The sequence below is a fragment of the Lampetra planeri genome, chromosome 21 (assembly GCF_965212315.1).
Source record: "Lampetra planeri chromosome 21, kcLamPlan1.2.h2, whole genome shotgun sequence".
NCBI classification, from domain to species: domain Eukaryota; kingdom Metazoa; phylum Chordata; class Hyperoartia; order Petromyzontiformes; family Petromyzontidae; genus Lampetra; species Lampetra planeri.
In genome coordinates this window covers 8,465,057-8,484,419 of record NC_136127.1, presented here as the reverse complement: position 1 = coordinate 8,484,419, position 19,363 = coordinate 8,465,057, and the positions used below count along the sequence as shown (strand labels likewise).

The 19,363-nt window shown below is 48.1% G+C and overlaps 1 protein-coding gene across 2 annotated transcripts in view; it reads right to left on the bottom strand.

Annotated features, from left to right (window-relative positions):
- Positions 1–19,363, bottom strand: part of LOC144724632 (uncharacterized) — a 77,163-nt gene that overhangs the window by 5,477 nt on the left and 52,323 nt on the right. For both annotated transcript variants that reach the window (XM_078603915.1, XM_078603916.1), the window contains 15 exons: positions 15,287–15,340; positions 14,231–14,284; positions 11,650–11,703; positions 10,579–10,686; positions 9,406–9,459; positions 8,651–8,704; positions 7,324–7,485; positions 6,596–6,703; positions 5,652–5,759; positions 4,982–5,035; positions 4,176–4,283; positions 3,270–3,323; positions 1,310–1,417; positions 233–286; positions 2–109 (listed from right to left, as the gene is read on the bottom strand). In XM_078603915.1, coding sequence (XP_078460041.1) covers positions 2–109; positions 233–286; positions 1,310–1,417; positions 3,270–3,323; positions 4,176–4,283; positions 4,982–5,035; positions 5,652–5,759; positions 6,596–6,703; positions 7,324–7,485; positions 8,651–8,704; positions 9,406–9,459; positions 10,579–10,686; positions 11,650–11,703; positions 14,231–14,284; positions 15,287–15,340 — 1,242 coding nt within the window. The remainder of the gene's footprint in view (position 1; positions 110–232; positions 287–1,309; positions 1,418–3,269; positions 3,324–4,175; positions 4,284–4,981; positions 5,036–5,651; positions 5,760–6,595; positions 6,704–7,323; positions 7,486–8,650; positions 8,705–9,405; positions 9,460–10,578; positions 10,687–11,649; positions 11,704–14,230; positions 14,285–15,286; positions 15,341–19,363) is intronic.

Genomic DNA, 19,363 nt, shown 5'->3' with positions numbered 1-19,363 from the left:
CCGCAGGGCCAGTTTCGCCAGTGCGACCGCGAGGACCTGGAGGACCGATGGGGCCGGACTGGCCGTTGTTTCCATCCTTTCCTGGAGGGCCGGTTGGGCCAGAAAGACCCTGGACGTAAGGGAACACGACATCGCATCCCGTTAGTTAACACATCAAAGCTAAGTTAATTGCTGGTGGTGTTGCATGAACGAAACAAACTTGTTCGTTTGAGGTGAGTTGTATGGAACGTACTCTGGGACCAGATGGACCAACGCTGCCTGCGAGACCCTGGTCACCTGAAGAACCCTGAAAAACAAAGCAAGACAGTGGCTTGTAAGTTACACGCTGAGCATATACAAGCTACGACGCAAATGCCTACACTGTTAAACATTAATGCCTAGCTTTTTTAGTTCCCATCGTTCATTTACACGGGGATTAATCTCTAACTTCAGGGAACACATACGCACATGATCACAAAGTGTAATGGTGCATCGATTTATCGACTAATATACATTTTTAAGCTCACAATGCATGCGTCGGAAAGCACGTGTGTAAGAAACGAAATATTTATTAATGGTGCATGTAATGGGGTCATGTGACAATGCCAGCCTCTAGACGCTGCCAAAGTCTAGAATCGAATCACGACCCCAAGTAATGAAATTTCATTAAATTGCAATGTGGTGTGAATCGTTACACCTAATTTAGGGGTTTAGCTGCAATGGGTGGTTAAGGTAAAAGTGCAGCCCTGCAATTGCTCATGCCACTGCTGGCAGAAGGGCCTCCACTCGAGTGAGCTCTGGAGGATATCTTTTGCCCTACTTTTCCACTCTTGCCAGAACATACGTGGTGCACTGGCATTAATGTTAAACGCGCAACATCTCTGTTCTCGTCTGCCACTTAAAAAAACTACATAACTAAACTATTTCTTATTTTGCCAGCTAAAGTGCACTGAGCTACATAGCTCTATTTCAGACGCGACTTGGCCACAAGTGATAGCCCAACGACGAGGCTTATCACGTGGAAATGTATAACAGCAAATTACTCTTAAGACACATGTTAATTCTACATGTGGAAGAAAAAACCGAGGAACCCGGAGAAAAATCCACATGACCATGTGGAGAACATGCAAGCCCTAAATATACAGCGGGCGTCAGGGTCGGGATTGAACCCACGACCTCCTGTATACCAGGCGAGGTAGTTGACATCTCGCCACTGCAGCACCTTGGGTCGGCAGATGGCACCACAGCCTCTTCTCTGTGTTATTATACTCTGCCTGATACCGATGTGCATGAACACTGAAAGTTGTGCTTTGATGTTGGTTTTGCTCACCGGTGGGCCAGGGAGTCCCTGAAGGCCGGTGAATCCTCGGTGTCCCTTGAGGCCCCTCTCTCCAGCCTCTCCTGTCTCACCCTTGTCTCCCCGGGGACCTTGTGGGCCCTTAAGAGCAGAGCACGGCCAAAGTGAAATGTTGTCTGTTATTCAAACGCATTGTAGTACATACACACTGATGGGTTGATTCAGCCTAAGTTGTCAATGTACTCTGTAGTTGAACCTCTTTCGAGCCGTACGTAGCCAACCGTGCTTATGTGCGGGGTGAAGGACAACAAACTAGACACAAAAAGAAGTTTCTAACTGAATGAGTTTTCAAACGAGATTTAAAAGTGCAATGCTCCAGAGCATCCGAGACGGATGCAGAAGCCCATCTGAAAGCGCGCGATGCAGTGACCGCCTTTGTTCGATGGCTAGCCAAAAGCTACTGCGAGGATGACCAGAGTCGGTGTAATGGTTTATGCTCCTTGAAAAGATCAGAAAGGTATTTTGGCTCACTTCTGGCAATCACTTTGTGTGTAATGAGTGCGACGTTATAATGCATTCGCTCGGAAACCGGAAGCCAGTGGCAGCTCAGTTTGCAAGTGCGTAGCCAGCTTATCATGTAGCCCTGTTTGCGGGAAAAGTATTGATCGCACTAATGTCCTCTATTTACCCCAGGAAAGCCTCACGCATGCCATTCGAGACCATTTCCATAAATACACATTGATGGATTGCATATTTCTGTATTCGGTATCTGAGTAAATTACATCTTCGTTAACATGTGTGCAGCCAGCCTATAATACACTGAGTGCTGTTATGTGGTCATAGTATTGACAGCACTGGTGCCCTTTATATACTCAGAATAGCCTCGTGTGAGTAGACATGAGGTTGGATTCATATACATGTCAGTGTATTTGGCATCTTTGTGAATGACGGCGTTACATGCGTGCGGTAAAGTTATTGGCAGCTGTTCGCTTGCTTAAGCAAACGCTGCTGGATGAAGATGTTGGTCTGAAATGCCAGTGGGCCTATGGGCGAAATAATATGTTTATTTACACAGTACGTGGAAGCACTTAATGGAGTTCTGCTTATGTGTGCTGTTATACGTGCCACTGCTTTGCGGTAATAGTATTGGTAATACAGTTGTCCTTGATTTACCCACAAAAGCCTCACAAACTGTTAAGACCGTTTTTTTGGATGGTTCAGCATTGGGATGTTTGGACAATTCCAATAACAAGGGTTTGTTCACATGGGAGGAAACTGAAGTCCCCAGAAAAAAAAAAACCCAAAGCTCCACAACGGATGGACTGAATATGTTGCTTTTTGCCATCTACTGGGCGCCTTGCAGGCCAACCTCATGAAAAGTTGAACTCCCAGATAGTCTACCAACAAGTGCTAACCAGGCTCACAACCTGCTTAGCTTGGGGATCCCTTAAAATCGGAAGCATTCATGGTGATTTGGTCGCAGGAAATTGTGGTTGATGGCATAAACTTTGCGCTTCAAATTAGGACAACATTGCTACCCACCACTTTAAACCCAAATCCCCTTCTAACATTCTATTGCAAGCATATCTTTATACGCTCTGAAAAGCTGCTGATTAAAAATGAACAAGGGGAAAAAATAATGCAAATGCATGCATGCATTATGTAAAGCTTTCCAACATGCATTTATCCTTAGAAATATGTATTAACAGTACGGAAACTGGCAGATAGCTGTTCGGGCAAACCGGATTTTTTTTTATATTTGCAAATAATATTTCTAGCGCTGGTTTGGTGCTGCAAGTCTTGGGTAACCCCTTGGATCAAGGTGGCTGATTTTATTTCTCGGTTGAGTCCAGAATAGGAACGCAACATCAAATAAAAAAGAAACTTCAATTGGATCATCTTTATGAGAGTTATCGTGACCCCCATGTTACAGGCATACAGGGATAATGCAATCACGGCTTTTGACGTTCGTGGACAACCGTTGAAAACTTACCGGCAGTCCGCGGGCACCAGAAGGACCAGGTGGACCCATGGGACCTTGAGGGCCCTGGAAATTGAAACGCAATTGGTCAATCTCACATGCATTCGCAACAGATAATATAGTGGCACTCAAAGTTCATGATGCGGCAGAAGCCACCTAGCATTTAAAAATAGATCGTGAGGGTGAGTGCAGTGGACATTTATTAAGTTATATCAACGTGATAACACGTGCAGATAATAGCGGACACATTTCCCGTTTAATAACAGCGCATTCTACAGTTTGCCAAATGAATTTTCTGATTAAATTTTGGCCATATGGTGCACTCACGCTTGATGTCTTGTTTTCATAATCACAGTCATTGTTTATTTTTTTGTAAAGCTTTCAAATAGGATAAATACAAGTCTCTGAGTGCTGCCTGACATTAATGCTGGGTGATTAACGTACCATTAAACATTGTGGGCAAACAAGTTAAACAAAAATCATACCATGTTATTTTGATAAACAAAAACAGCATGCATTGTTGACTATACGAAAAAACAAATGAGGTAAATTAAATTATCTTCCAATGTTCCACCCTGAGTTTTTGCATTAATCGTCAAGTAAAATGAAATACATAAAATCAGTCCTTTATGAATACATTTGTGGATAAAGGCCTCCCCCACGACAAAGCAGTAATGGGGGATGTTTGTCCGGTATCAATAACACCCAGATGATTAACCCGCTTAAATAAATGAATCCTTGTTTTTAAAGATGTCGAACGTTGCCGCATCAATCGTACGTTGAGGCAAGGTGGGGGGGGGGGGAAACTCGATGACAAATGATCATCACGGCGATGGTGCCACGAACACCCCTGTCTGGGACAACGAGCAGGCGAGGCCGGCCTCGAACGCTTTGACGCCGACAAAAAAAGGTGCTCACCTGATCTCCTCGGCCGCCATTTTTGCCGGTGGGACCAACGGGGCCAGGTGAACCGGTTGACCCGGGTGCTCCGGGCTGGCCGGCCGCTCCTGCCTCCCCTCGCTCGCCCTGGAGGGTGCACACAGGGCCGCGGCGTAGCACGTTTCACCACGGCGGATCCACCGAGCATTTGTCTGCGACCCCACTCCGCCCGTTGGCAGAATCGGTCGGGAGTGTAACTGTCTGATTTGGTGCGTATTGCGGTCGACGCGTATTACCACGTGAAATGGTTTTACTGCTTTTTATACCGGCGCAGAGCACAGGCCCAAAACGCCAAGCAGCCAGTAACAAACAGCACTCTGGAAAGGTGTAATAGATAAGAGTTTATATTTTTCTTGGTTTAAAAACTTGGGTTATGGGTGAGAATTCCGTCGTCAATCGGTGCGTGGAACGAAGCATCGATATTATTTGACCTGTGGTATGCATGGTGATTTTACACAGTATGAATTGTTTGGTTGGTTGGTTCAATCTGCCCTCATTTGCCTGCGATGAATTAGCTCGCGACTGCAAGCAAACGGGGTCTACTAAACAACAATAACAACTGTACCATCACAATCGTATTCAGATAAACCAAAAAAGCGAGTGCGTAAACTCAATGTGAGACATCGACTGAAGCCCAAGTAAGAGCTGTAGCTGACCCACCCGTCTCATATTGAAGTGTCCTTTGCGTTAGTGTAAATGTACGGACAACGGTAAGGCTTTGTTAAGGGGAGGATCGTGACAAGGCCACCACCAGTGGCCTCTCTGCTCCGAGCGGCACTGCTCACCTTGGCTCCAGCGGCACCATCGCGACCTGGGGCTCCATCAGAACCAGCGTTTCCCTGTCGGGAGACAAAGAGGGACATGTCTTGAGAAGCTGCCCATGTCTACATTGTGGTTCTCTCAAGCCTAGTGTGTACCGAATGAGAGGTGCAGTGATATTTATCCGATTGGACCTTGTTATCTCTGGAATTACAGGGAACCTCAATGTTTTATTCACTAATAAAGAAAATTATTAACTAAGATTTCCAAAAGGGGTGATGATAAGGCCTCAAGTTGTACTAAAATGAACAGGAAATGTAAAGACAAAACACAGTAGGAAAAGGTAGAGGGCTCGCCAGATAAATATTCAGCATTGCCTTGTATTATTCCAGGACAACCTCACTAATCACCGAGACTCAGAATGGTGGCCCTACATTGAAACGTTTGACCAAGTCCATTCGAAGGCACTAATGGGTGCCTAAGCCCACTGGCCGTACTTCCATCTCCTGTCCACCTCACAGCCCAGCAGGTTTGAGAGTTTCACAAATCTTTGGGCCACCGAACCCATAAATGTGGATCACAGGCATGTCCCACCACACCCGTTGCAGTCCAGGCCTTTGAAAGGGTCACAGCAAGTTTTGTAAATCACGGTGTTGGTGAGCGGGTGGCTCGTTAACCGGTTGATGTGGCACTCACTTCACGTCCTTGCTCTCCAGGTGGACCGCTCAGACCAGGTGGGCCGACTGGGCCAGGTGGGCCTCTCTCTCCAGATGCTCCCGTCGAACCCTGCTTGCCAGGCTCTCCCTGCAGTGAGGCGACACACAAACACACAACTCGTGTCTCATTGCAGCAGCCAACAAGATGCCCATGTGCAAGACGATAATACAATAAGAGCGACTGTAATCATCGTCGTCATGACGGAAGGCTTTCCAGCACCATTGCCATCTCTCACAGTCCTGAGATGCCACAGTCTCATCTCCTGAGCACGAACTAATTGCATCGCTCCATCTCCACGATGGTCATTCCCTCGGGAGCTGGATCTCTCCTTTCTGATGGCATAGGCCATCGATCGGCATGGTTGACTTCATGCGGTGCGAAAGAAATTCAACATACATCATCCCTTGCAGCGATGTGTCCCGTCCAAGCCCGCATGCTTGCTTTAACAATCAATACGATGTCTCTGATTTGTGTTGGTTCCCTGAAATATATGCTGCCCTTTCTGTCTCTCAGTGTTATTCCGTGCATGTGTATCTCTCCATGCTTGTTCGCACGACTTTCAGCTTTTAATTCCAATTTTGATTTCACGTCCACGCCAATGATTGATAAGTTAGAGCCCAATATGGCGTAAATTAAAACATGATTACGATATACAATGACTTTCCATGGTGTCCTAATGCACACTACTGGTGTTGAGGTGCTTCACGAATCCACTCTGCTTTGTTATCGTTGCATTAAAACCGTCAAACCGGGCACATTCGTCTTCCACTAGGTGGCGCTGGAGCTACGTAGATTTAGTTTCTTTCTCCCAGTGTAAGTAATGCTCATGCATCACAAGCCACGCCATCCCGATGAACGCATAAAAGCATCTCGATTACCACGACCATAAAAAAGATATATATAACTACGACGGGAAAACTCACCGCAGGTCCGGGAAGACCAGGGAATCCCCTCTCACCGCGCTGACCGGGCAGACCCACAATACCTCGCTGTCCCGAAAGACCCTGGGCACCAGGGGGGCCGTCTGGACCCTGTGGAGAGAGGGGGACGCACGGGAACACGGCAGCAGTTGCATTAAGCTTTGCTTACTCGATGCTTACTGCTTCATCCTGGACTCGAACACCAGATGTCCCAGAAGTGGCCGGGTGACGTGGCGGTCAGACCACTGGGCCAGCATCGCCGGGACCCTGGTTTTGAATCTGCGTTTTAACTGCCCATGGTTAAACCGGGTTCTTAAGTGAAGTGAGTTTGTTAGTCTCAGCCTAGGTACTGATGGCTGCACAAACAAATGCATGTCTTAAACAAATATTGTGACGAAATTACGTGTTTGGCAAAGGCCCAAGCTTTGCTTACCATAATAGCAATCAATGAGAAGGCTTTCTCTCTCATCCATCCACGAACCCACACACGCACCGACTTTAATCGGCCATTTCTCAAACGAACAGAGCGTGATATCATACAGTCATTTGACCCTGAGATCCGACCTTGGAGGTCACCGTCCCAGTTGCCCACTCACGAGGGCTGCGATCAGATTCGTTCAGATCTCGGGCAACTACGTTTTTTCACGACGGGAAAATGGTCCGGCGGCTGTTTTCCACAATTTTTACCCCCCAGTGGATCATGGCCGTCCGTGCGTCGCAGCGGTACTTACAGATGGGCCGTCCTCTCCGGCATCTCCCTTCTCTCCGGGCACGCCGATCGGTCCCTGAAGCCCTGGCTCGCCGGCGCGGCCCACGGGGCCTGAGTCACCACGGATGCCCTTGGGCCCGTCCTTTCCGTTGGGGCCAGCTGGGCCAGGGGATCCTGGGTTACCCTGAAACGGAACGGGTGTGTCGCGACGTCAACAACCGGGCTGCACAACGCTCTCACACTTGCTCTTGCGAGGCCTCGTCACGTTTTTGGCCACGCCAAATGTGACGAACGGTTGGCCAGAAGAAAACGGTTCGTGAATCTATCTTTGTGGAGCGTACAGAAGCAGGCACACACACAGAACCGGGTTCGATGTCGCAGGTTGCGGATCCTCGCCTGAATGAAGGCTGGATCGCTCTACACCTTTTGGCTATCCATCGAACACAGCGAGCTTTCAGATTCGCTTCTGCTGCCGTCTGGAACGCTGTTCCTTGCAATATTAAGAAACCACTGAGAGATAGACATTTTGAAATCTAGATTGACAACTCATTTCTTTAGAATTTCCTTTTGTGTTTAGTTTGTTGTCCTTCCCCCGCACCTCCGATTAGCATGGTTGGCTACGTATGGTGCGAAAGAAGTTCAACGTACATACATACATACATCTCCTACCTCTTAAGTTTCAACCTACGATCATTTTCAGTTCCATACGTTACATTTTGACTTTCATTTCAGGACAGTGATGTTATTTATTTATGTATCTATCTGTGTGTAGGTTTAATTGTTATCCCCTCGTATGCGCGGGTTTCCTCCAGGTTCTTCTGGATTCTCATTTGTGCGAAGAGGCACTTATTCATGTAATCGGCCGAACATCCCAATGTAGGATCCGCCTGAAAAAAAGAGTCTTGAGGCTCAGTGAGGCTTTCCAAGCTAAATATAGGGCATCATCTGTGGTCTATGCACTGCTAGATTGGCCATAATCAGTTTTAGTAACATGTTCTACCTAAGCCAACTTATTTTCATAGAAGTCAAGATAATAACTTTAATTAGCATTTCTTCTCTGATCCATGTGTTCTTCTTCCCCTCTGTCAGTTAAATGTCCCAGCATGCACCTCTTCACGCTTTTCTCTGCACGATTTAGTTTTTGTTCCAAAAAAAGTCTTTGTCAGTCTACATAGCAAATAAGTACATTAAGAAATTCCCAACTCTTTTAACTGTGATAGCAGGTAATATGCACTGACTGTAGACTTTCTTCTGGAGGCACATGGTTATCATTTTAATGGACAAAACCGTTGTTGGTGAATACGAACATGTTAAGTGGAATGTAACAACAACAACAGGGTGCTGCTCACATTGGGACCTGGGGGTCCGACTCTGCCAGCTGCTCCAGGGAAGCCAGTCGCTCCCTACGGAAACAGAGAACAAAACATGAGTGCCTTGACATGGGATAATCACGTAAAGTATATATATCGTTTTTTTAAGTGCAAAGACGGGAATTGTACAGGTGCCCAACCATCAAGAACAATGCCGGAGCTTATAAGCAACGGTTTACATTGGACACCAAGCCCACAGTCAGTCAATCGACAAGTCGTGCAAGGTGGAGTTGTAGTGCGGTCAATCTCAGTTCTTCAACGATGTCTCTGACCAGCATGAAACCAGCTTGAACGAGAATGGCAAAAAAATATCCTCAAGAGCTCACTCGAGCCAAGCCCCTTCCGCCAGCATTGGCACGAGCAGAGTAATTGCCGGGCTAAAATCTTTTACGCCTTTGCTTACAAGGCCCACAGCAATACATCTCAGAGGCTTTGTCATGTATTTTATTAAAATTATTTCAGTCGGTGCGTGGTGCAACAGCCAGACACTGAGAAACAACGTTTGGATTTAGACTGCAGGTAATTTTTTTCCTGCCAAAGCTGCTGCTAGGATTAGGATGCCAGTGAAGGTTGGGAAACACGACGAACAAATACATTTGTAAATAGCGGTCGCGAAAAATGTGGGCCTTTTTCTTATTACGGGTTACGACGAAACAAAATGCGCCCATAGTTAAATCGTAACGAAATTAAATCAAGTGAGATTGTTTGCAATTGCGTTTAAAAAGATCACTTACAGGGGGACCTTGAGCACCTCGGGCACCTTTTGGACCAGAAACGCCATTAGGACCCTGAAAAAAAGAATGTTTAAACATGTGAGCCAAGTCCATTAGTTCTGTGCGAGTCTTAAGAATGTGTCCATATTATCCGTGATAAGTGTTTTTTTTAACTCATGTCAACAGAATGGCTAACACATTAATATGACACATGTTCCTCGTCTAATCTTGTATACGTCAGTTGATTCTGCCGCATAGTAGTTGGTGATCCATTGCTCACTGATTCACTCCGTTTTAGTCTCTCAATGTCTTTCAGTCGCTTCCCTGCTACTCTCTTATCGCTACTACCTTGGCCATTGATCTCATCAACGTCACGCATGGATACCTCCACCAATGTCAGTAACTCATTCTACCTGACTGACTGTTTCATCACATTCATTATGTGTGCAATGTTGTAAGTTGCAGCACTGCTCGACTTTGGAACGCCATCCGCTATCATCTTTCCAAGCTTCTATGCTCTTGCTTGATTTACGAAATAGTTCATTATTATTATTATCTGCTGTCCTATCCTTAGTCTTGCAAGTTGCTGGCTTTGAAACTCTCTACCGTTTGTTTAACACGTAGGCTTTCCTTCTCGTTTCATCTCCATCCTTTCCTAAATCCTTGCTCGCTTCAAGAAATGCATTCATTATTAGCCCCTGTACTATCATGAGTGCTCTTTGTTACCGGCCACTCTGTATAATAGTATTTTTTTCAGCACCAGCGATAAAAAAATATTTTCCATATCAAACGATGAAAGCACTTTTCTTTATCTGGTTTATTAACCCAACAAAAAGTTTGCAATTTAAGATGTGCCTCAAAGCTGTTATGTTATGTCCACAGAGTAAACACTCGAATGCTTTCTACCATTAAGTCATTTACATGCATCTCTATGGTTCTCTGGATGTCTACGTGAGTCAGTGAATATCCACGTGATTCAATATCTCACACCACGGATCACATGATAACACCGCTGCCCGCTTCCATCATTGGTCGACAGCCCTTCCGACATTCCCCGGGCTACTCGTGCATGCTGGGAGGACTATACGTCCCCTCTCTCACTCGCCAACCTCGACACGAACACGTACACTTTGCCCATTAACTTCCCACCAAGTTGTTGGTGGATTGGGGCACGTGGGGAGGGGAGTCACTGACCTGGGGGCCGGGAGCACCTGATGGCCCCTGGGGACCTGGGGCGCCAGCATCTCCCTTCTGTCCAGTCTCGCCCTGCTCTCCCTTGGCACCGGGCTGCCCGTCTGAGCCCTGACAACGGGCGGGTTTGTGTGTGCGAGCGAGCGTGCCGGTGGCGGAGGGAGGGACACAAAAGACGCGGTCACCCAAGGCCCTCGAAGCAGCGCACACGGTGGCAGAGAGGGGTGAAGTTGTTAACCCGACACCCGATTACACGGCCAGAACTGGCGGGCGCTCTGTGCGCGTTAGCGCGCAAGAAGACAAAGCCGTCGACTGTATTTGAGTGAAGGTCAAGTAAGTAAATGAATGGAACGTTTAATGCGGCTGTAAAAAAAAATTACACCGAGCTTGGACAGAGTGGACACAAGGTTTACTGCAGTTGGTGGCAATGCAGCCAAAGCATGTTAACCTACGATTCGCATGGTTGGCTACATGCGGTATGAAAGAAGTGCAACATAGAAACCTGCATACAAAAACATGTTGGACTTCTTACGTAACAGGCCATGCGGGTTAAGTTCATAGACTAGGTGGTGCATATGCATGCACAGCCCTTTTCTGTCAATCCACTACTGGATGAGGGCCTCCACAAGACTTGTTGGGCCGTGGGAAATATTTTTAACCATACATCACCACGCTGGTGATGGTGTAGAGGGGGAGAAGAAAATCATTGGATTTCTCTGCACTGCCCTTTACTGCCCACAATGCCTATTGCACCCTTCTTTTACACAGAGTGGACACACACCTGATGCACTATCCAAGCTCAGCTTTACGAGGTCAGCTGAAATTTGCCGTATCGCGGGCGATTTGGTCATATGTCCAAATAACAATTCTCTGGCTTTGTAGTGGAATTAAATGTGTCATGCAAGGATGCAAACACACACGGCACGATTAGTATGTTTATCTATTGGTAAAAAAATATTTTAATTAAATTAAAAATAATGAACCAAATTAACGCTGTGTCGTACGGCTTGCAGCAAGTGGGGTCGGAGTTGAAAGTGTGAGACGTGTGGGGGTGGTGGTGGGGGCTATACTCACAGGAGGTCCAGCAAAGCCTGCAGGTCCAGGTGGCCCAGTCTCTCCACGCTCTCCCTGCAGCAGAGGGGTTAGCGTCGATCAACGACATTGGTAAAGCGCCCTGCAGTGCTCAGGATACAATAGACTCCCCTGTTGCGCGACTGCGACAACGAACACCGAACCATGGGGCGCGGGACTTTGCACTGCCACCAAATATGCACATCTAAAAGCGCTGTGTATTCTAAATTCACCGACGCTCGGGCAAAGTAATTGAATGGCTAAATCACTTAGAACTGAATCTCCTAATAGTTGCTCTTCATTGGACATTGATCTTCGGCGCTGGTATGACAGCTACTGTAGCTGTTTCCTTGCGGCTATGCCTGAATTAAAACTGTGGGCCTTGGGCATAAACAATGAGAGAGTGCCGTCATCTGGCTGTCTGAGCCACGGGGCATTGAAAGTGAATCTTGAGAATCAAAAAGGTGCCTTAGTTTGGTTCTATTTAACCCTAAGAATTCTAAAGGGTGCATTGGTCTGTGAGGCTAAGGCTTTGTCATTGAACCCTAACAAACCTAAAGGAGCGTTATTCATAACAGAAAGGAAATGGCCAAACGTTCCCAATGCAGAAGCCTGTTGAAAAAGCGTCTTGAGACTCAGTGAGGCATTCCCACATAAACGTCATTGTTTGTATTGCGTCTGACTGTTACTATGGTGTCACTTTTGAATGTATTCACGTAGCTGCTGTGCATTCTGCTCACCACATATATATACACAGCGCACAGTTAATATATATGGAGCTAAGCTAAAAAGAAAGTGTGGTAACTATAGCGATGGTATCTGCTGTGCGTTGTGATACCACAAATGTGCCACGTGCTTCTGAAATCTCCTAAGGTGGCAGACGCAGCTTGTTGTTGTTATTATTGACGCTGCCATGTTTACGCGGTTATTAATGTTAAGCTTATGTTAACGCACTGTTTACACTTTCTCTGAGGACACTGGGAGGTTTGTTTTGTGCAGATTTGCATAAGCCGCAGCTGTCTGCATGTTGCTGCATGACAACTGCCAACGGAGAACACTAAAATGGAAAGTTGGAACAGCGTCCAGTGTGAACACCGATTCACTACCATACTCGTCCCGTGATGATAAAAGCAGTCTTTTTTTTGCCCAGAGACTGAACATATTGCACGCTTAATTTTAGAACTTTCGTGACTGCAGGAATTATTATTTGTTTCTTTCGGTTAAGTCACGTCTAAAGATAAAATAATAAATTAAATTTAATTTATTGTTTTATCTTTAGACGTGACTTAACCGAAAGAAACAAATAATATTGCACGCTAAATCTCGGAGGCATAACAAACGCTCGCCACTTGCCTGGAGATCCGTGTTTGGAAAGTCTTTTACATTTTAAGAGTTTTCGCCTGGTTTTGAAATTCCTCAAAGCAGCTAACCCCCGAGGATCTATGATGAATTCAATAGACCGTGAAGCATTGATTATCATTTCAGATTACCTGCATTATTAACCTAATCCCCAAAAAATTGCCAAATGGGCACACAGAAAAGCCCCTGAATTCTGATCATTGCAAAGGCTTGGACAATAAATTGGCACGATAGAACAATAATAATGCTCTTTAAAGGGAGGATCCTTGATTCGACTGTTTAAGCAATACCAGGAGGAGATAACACTCAAATTCTGCACAGATGGCTTCAAGAATCACTTGCCGTACTGCCATCTTCTGGCCCACCTCACAGACCAAGTCTCCGAACTGATATTAACCAGGCTCCCAATAGTCCGCTTGGCTTGCGAGATCTGACTTGATCGGGCACATTTGTAGGCTTGTCGTAGGCGTAATTCAATTTCTGCTTGCTTGTACGTTCGTCGTGAGCTCGTGTCGGTGATGACGTCACTGGTATTTTATTTGAATGTGGGTATTGTTGTACTTTACGGGGGCAAGCCTATTGATACAGCTATCGTGCTTTGACGGTTCCACCTGAAGACGGAAGCTTGTGTTGCCTCCGAAACGTCGTGATTTTTATTTTATTTTAATTTTACTTTTATTAATTTAAATTGTAATTTTTTACCTACGTGACTTTACCGAAAACCTTAGAATATGGCAAGCCTATTGTTGGGTCAAAGCCAAGGAAAAGTCGGCCGCACTGGTTCGGGCATGTTAGGAACAGGGGTCGGTCGGCCACTCAAAATAACAAGAGATATTTTTTTTCTAATTCGGTAAAATACTCGATATTTCAAGAGCCGCAGTGCATCTGAATACGAGACGGTCCCGAATAAATAACGAAAACAGTCCTGAATGAGCCGCAGCTTGCTGACCTCTGCCCGTGGACTTCCATGGTAAAGTGGACTCCCGTGGTCAGGGGTCGACAACCAAATAACAAGTGTCAGGAGTAGGGGAGGAGAGAAAACCAGGTGGGTAGGTTGCAGATGTAAAGAGCCCTAGAGGAATACGTATTGAGACCACAACAATGCGGTAATACTGATTAACGAAAGAGAACCGTGGCGGAAATGTGTCCGTCCCCATCATCGCTAATGAGCTGACTGAAGTGACAGATGATGATGACGATGATGACGATGACGCGATTTACTTACGGGTGCCCCACGTGCTCCAGATGGTCCAGTTGGTCCAGCAGGACCAGCATCACCCTAAAGACAGGACACAGCACCGCCGCACAGTGAACAGACTGCTCCGAAGAACAGGGACCACTTGATCTGTCTATAAGTTTGGAGTGTCCAACGTCGAGTTGTCTGGGTGGGCCGAGAGGTCAGAGAACTCCTCTGGCATCACTCAGAACCCGGGTTCTAAACATGAATTTCAGTCACCCATGATTAACACTTAACTGAGCTCTCAAATCATTAGACCTCCTTTGCCAGTACCAAAATATAATAATAGGGGTTTTCCCCTTTTTTCGTCTTTGTACGCCTTTTGGCGTCCTCTGGTCGAGCACCAATTGGGTCGAGGCTCAAAAGAAAGCCGTCCCTTGGTGTGGACCAATCAGTTTCAAGGACAATGCATCTATTATCATAGTGTGTTTTTTGTTTGAATTTTGACTGCAAGTATTGTGGTTAATGCAGACATGAATTCTTGTAAAAAGGTTTCAGTTTTGTTGCCAGAAAAAAGGGGAAAACCCCTACTGTTATGAGCTCTCAAAGCGTAGTGCGTTTATGGATTTATATTGGTCACCAATATCAGCAGAGTAAACCTGGTATATAATTTCATTTAACTTGTTCCAGAATTTTGCTTTTTTAATGACAGGTCATGAGCTATCTCTGCTACTGAAGGGAAGTGACTTGAGAAGCAATTCCGTGATGTCATCTTCCGGGGCCATTCTCTCACACAGGGTGATGCCCTTCTAGCTGCAGAGTTCCAAATGTTTTTGTCTCAAGAGATGATGACATCAATAGGTATCCAAACGGCACTTAAAAAAAAAACATTTATTTGATGAGATGTTTAACTATGGTTGCTGAGTACAGGCCCAGAGGGCCAATATGCCAAGCGTCCAGCAACAAACAGTACTATTTTCAATATCATCCACCCATTAACTTATTCAGCAACGCTTTTTCAAAAAAGTTACAATGTAATGCCATGCTAGGTATGCATGTGATTCTACTCATCACCAAAACCGTTGCGGTGTCATGCGCTCTCACCTTGTCACCGTGAGCACCAGCTGGCCCAGGTGGTCCAATAGGCCCGGTCACACCCTGCACAGCGACGGCATAAACAACAACAACAACACGTCAACACAGCTCGCCTGACGCTTGATTGTTCGCACGAGCTAAGTTGTTCAAAAGATACGGAAAAGTGCATGTCCACGTACGGCTCGTTTGTGAATGTGTAACAGGTTCCGGAGACACTTGTAGAGGTAACTTCTTTATTACAATACAACACTCCAACAGTCCAACAGTCCAACAGTCCTGATACTCTGTTACAGCCTAGGTACACAGCCTAGCTACACAGCCTAGATACTCTACTCTGGCTACGCTCCGGAACTCGCCCTCACAAGGTCGTAGAGTCGGGAGTTCCAGAGTCCCAGCGCTGGCTCTCACAGCATCCCCGGGTCTTCAGATGGCTGGTCGTGGGTCTTGGGTCTTGAGTTACAACTGGGCCCCGATCGTCCAGGGAGCTCTCCTTTTATGCCTGGTACAACGAGGGGTGGGGCCGTGTGCGCCCCCAGATATCCCACAGAGCACACACAGCCCCCCCCTTTGGCGGCGCCAAGGGGATTAAGCGTCTGGACCCCCTGGGAACTCAACGCCTGGCGCCCAGAGGCTTAGCGTCTGGACCCACCTGGGAACCCAGAGCCCCCAGCAGCCCCTCCCTTCTTATGTCACTACATTACCCCCCTCTACGTAGCCTCCAGCCGACCCGGCTGTCAAAAAAAAATACAATTGTACAAGAAATTATTTGTTAACCATCAGAATGAGTGTGTGACAAATCAAGAAAAAAAAATGAGAAGAAAGCGCCTCTCCCCCTCCTGTGGTCACCGATGCAGAACAACACTGTATAAACACATATATGCAGGATGAACGCACGCCCCAATCGCCCACTATACATGATGGAAAAGTGAGTGGCGTCGCGTTGGGACGAGAGTTCGTGGGCGGGGGTCATGAAAATCGTTTGAGTTTTGAGCGAGTCCGAGTGGCAGGTCCATCGGTCGCGACGGAGGCAGGAGGGGACCGACGACCCGCTGTTGCGCTTGTGTCCTGGGTCGCTGATCCCGCGGGCAAGCTTGTTCCCGCTGGGTCGGCCGTGGCGGATTTCATTCCCAAGGCACCTGAGGGCGGGGCAGCGGGACCTGCCCGAGAGTTAGGAGCAGCATCATCGCGGCGCGACTCGTCAGACATGTCGCGCTCTCGGCCCCGGAGATGTGAAGGAGGTGTGTAGGGTTGAATGTAAGGTTTTAGACGTGACGGGTGCACGAACCAACGTCGCTTGCCATGCTGGATCCTGACACACTGCGGGCGGAGAACGCGAATAATAACAACCGGCCCTCTCCAAGGCTTAAGCAGTTTTGAGGAAGTAGCCAATGGTACCTGCGGGCAGTGGAGCCAGGCGCGGTCCCCTTCTACCCAAACGTGGCGGGATGTGCGGAGATTCCGCAACCGCTCGTTGGCAAGCTGACGGGCTTCTGAGTTATTTTGAGCAGCCTCCCGGGCATCTACGAGACGACGCACATTAGCACGGATGTGGTCGGCAATCTTAGCCTTAGGTGCGGGCTGTTTAATGTGCAATTGTACGTCGATTGGGGGGCAAACCTCCCTACCATACATTAGATAGAATGGCGAGTACCCCGTGGCAGCATGGGGCGCCATTCTATAGGCGGCCAAGACACCAGGTATGTGGAGATCCCAATCAGTCTGTGACTCAGACACCTGGTGGCTTAGCATGGAGGTAAGTGTCCTATGTAATCGCTCGACCATACCGTCAGTCTGGGGGTGATATGGCGAGGTGCGAATTTTGTGTGTCCCTAGCAGGTTGCACACATCCCGCAACAGGGTGGAAGAGAAATTTTTCCCTTGGTCGGTCAGCAGGCGTTCGGGAGCACCCTTGTCCAGGACGTAGCCCTGGAAAAAGGCCTCTGTAATGGCTGCTGCAGACTGGTTGGGGAGTGGCCAGGCCATGGCCCATCGGGTAAAATATTCGACCCCAACCAAAAGGTACTTATTACCCCGAGGAGTAGCGGGAAACGGACCCAAAATATCCAATGCGACGATCTCATTGACCCGGGAAACTTTAATGGATTGGAGCGGCGGGCAGGACGGCCTAGCAGGTGGTTTCCGCCGTGCACATTCTGTGCAACCTTGCACAAGGTCAGCCACATCGTTTGCCATGCCCGGCCAGAAAAATTCCAATTGGATTTTAGCTAGTGTTTTCTGAACACCCAAGTGCAAGAGGCGACTGTGGGTTTCCCACACAAGTCGCCCCCGCAGGGAGGTGGGCACCACCAATGTGTGGGATTGGGACCCCCCATCCCAATGCATGAGGACGCCTTCCCGGATGACATATGATACGGGGCCCCCCTGCCCCCTGTGACCCTCGGCATCCCTAGCGCGGCGTCTCAATTTGAGGAGGGAGACGTCTTCCATCTGAAGACGTCCCCAGTCGTCCAACCCGAGGCCCAGCAATGCGTCCTGCGGAACTTGCGTGGAGGGAGCCCCGTGGTCCCCGACCCCATCCCCGGCCGCGGCCGCAAGGGATGGGGGCGGTACCCCGTCAGGCTGCCTACAACGCCCCGCACCCAAAAAACAAGCACAGCGCCCATTGTTCGGCAGTCGCGACAACCCGTCGGCGTTCCCGTGTTGAATCCCCTTGCGGTAAATGACAGTGAACGCAAAGTCCTGGAGGATCTCGAGCCAACGCGAGAGCTGTCCAGATGGTTGGTCCACTCGCAAGGCGTATTGTAGCGCCGCGTGGTCGGAGCGTACTGTGAAATGCCTGCCATACACGTATGGCCTGTACTGCTTTATGAAAAAAACGATAGCAAGCAATTCGCGGCGCGTCACGCAGTAACGTTGCTCCGCGGGCGACAGCACCCTGCTGCCATAGGCGACGACGCGCTCCACTCCATTGACAATTTGCGACAGCACCCCTCCAATTCCGGTGTTGCTGGCGTCTGTATCCAGAATGAACGGAGTGGTAAAATCTGGATAAGACAGGGTAGGAGCATCGACCAGTGCTTTTCGGACGGCATTGAATGATGCCTGTTCTAACTCTCCCCATCGGAATTTGACCCCTTTGGCCGTTAATGCGTGGAGGGGCTTCGCAATAGATGCGAATCCCGCAACAAATCGTCGATAATATGAGGCGAAGCCGATAAAACTCCGCACCTCCCCAACAGAGGTAGGAGTTGGCCATGAGCGCACGCAATTTGTCTTTTCGGGGTCCGTGGCAATTCCCGAGCGGCTGACAATATGGCCCAAATAACGAACCGAATCCCTCATGAGGTGGCATTTTTGCGGTTTGAATTTGAGGTTAGCCGCTCGCATTTTAAGGAAAACTGCCTTCAATCGCGTGAGGTGTTCATCAAAAGTTTTGCTGAACACGATTACATCGTCGAGGTAGATTAGGCAAGAATCCCACTGGAGCCCAGCGAGGACCAGCTCCATCAGGCGCTGGAACGTCGCCGGGGCCGAGTGAAGACCCATGGGAAGTCTGTTGAATTGGAACAGTCCCTGCGGCGTGCGAAAGGCCGTCTTTGGTTTGGATGCGTCATCAAGGGGTAGCTGCCAAAACCCCGAGAGGAGATCCAAGGTGGAGAAGTAATGCGCACCTGCTAAGGCATCGAGCGACTCGTCCATCCTGGGAAGCGGGTAGGCGTCGGCCACCGAAATCTTATTAAGTTTCCTGAAGTCAACACAAAAGCGGAGGCTCCCGTCGTGCTTCTTAACAAGAACGATCGGCGCCCCCCATGGGCTATTTGATGGCGCAATGACATCGGCCGCCAACATATCGTTGACGGCCACCCGTACATGTTCCTTTTCGGCCGGGCTCAACCGGAATGGGTTTTGACGAATTGGAGCGGCATCACCCGTGTCGATGTGGTGGCTTAGCAATTTAGTGCAGCCAATGTCGAATTTGCTTTGACTGAAAACGTCGGCGAAATCGCTCAGCAGCGTGCGTAATTTAGCATGTTGTAATGGTGACAAATCGGCAGAAGTGGAGCAAAGCGCGTCGAGCCATCCTGTGTCAGGACCTGGCTTGGCAACGGAAGAGAACTCGCCCCC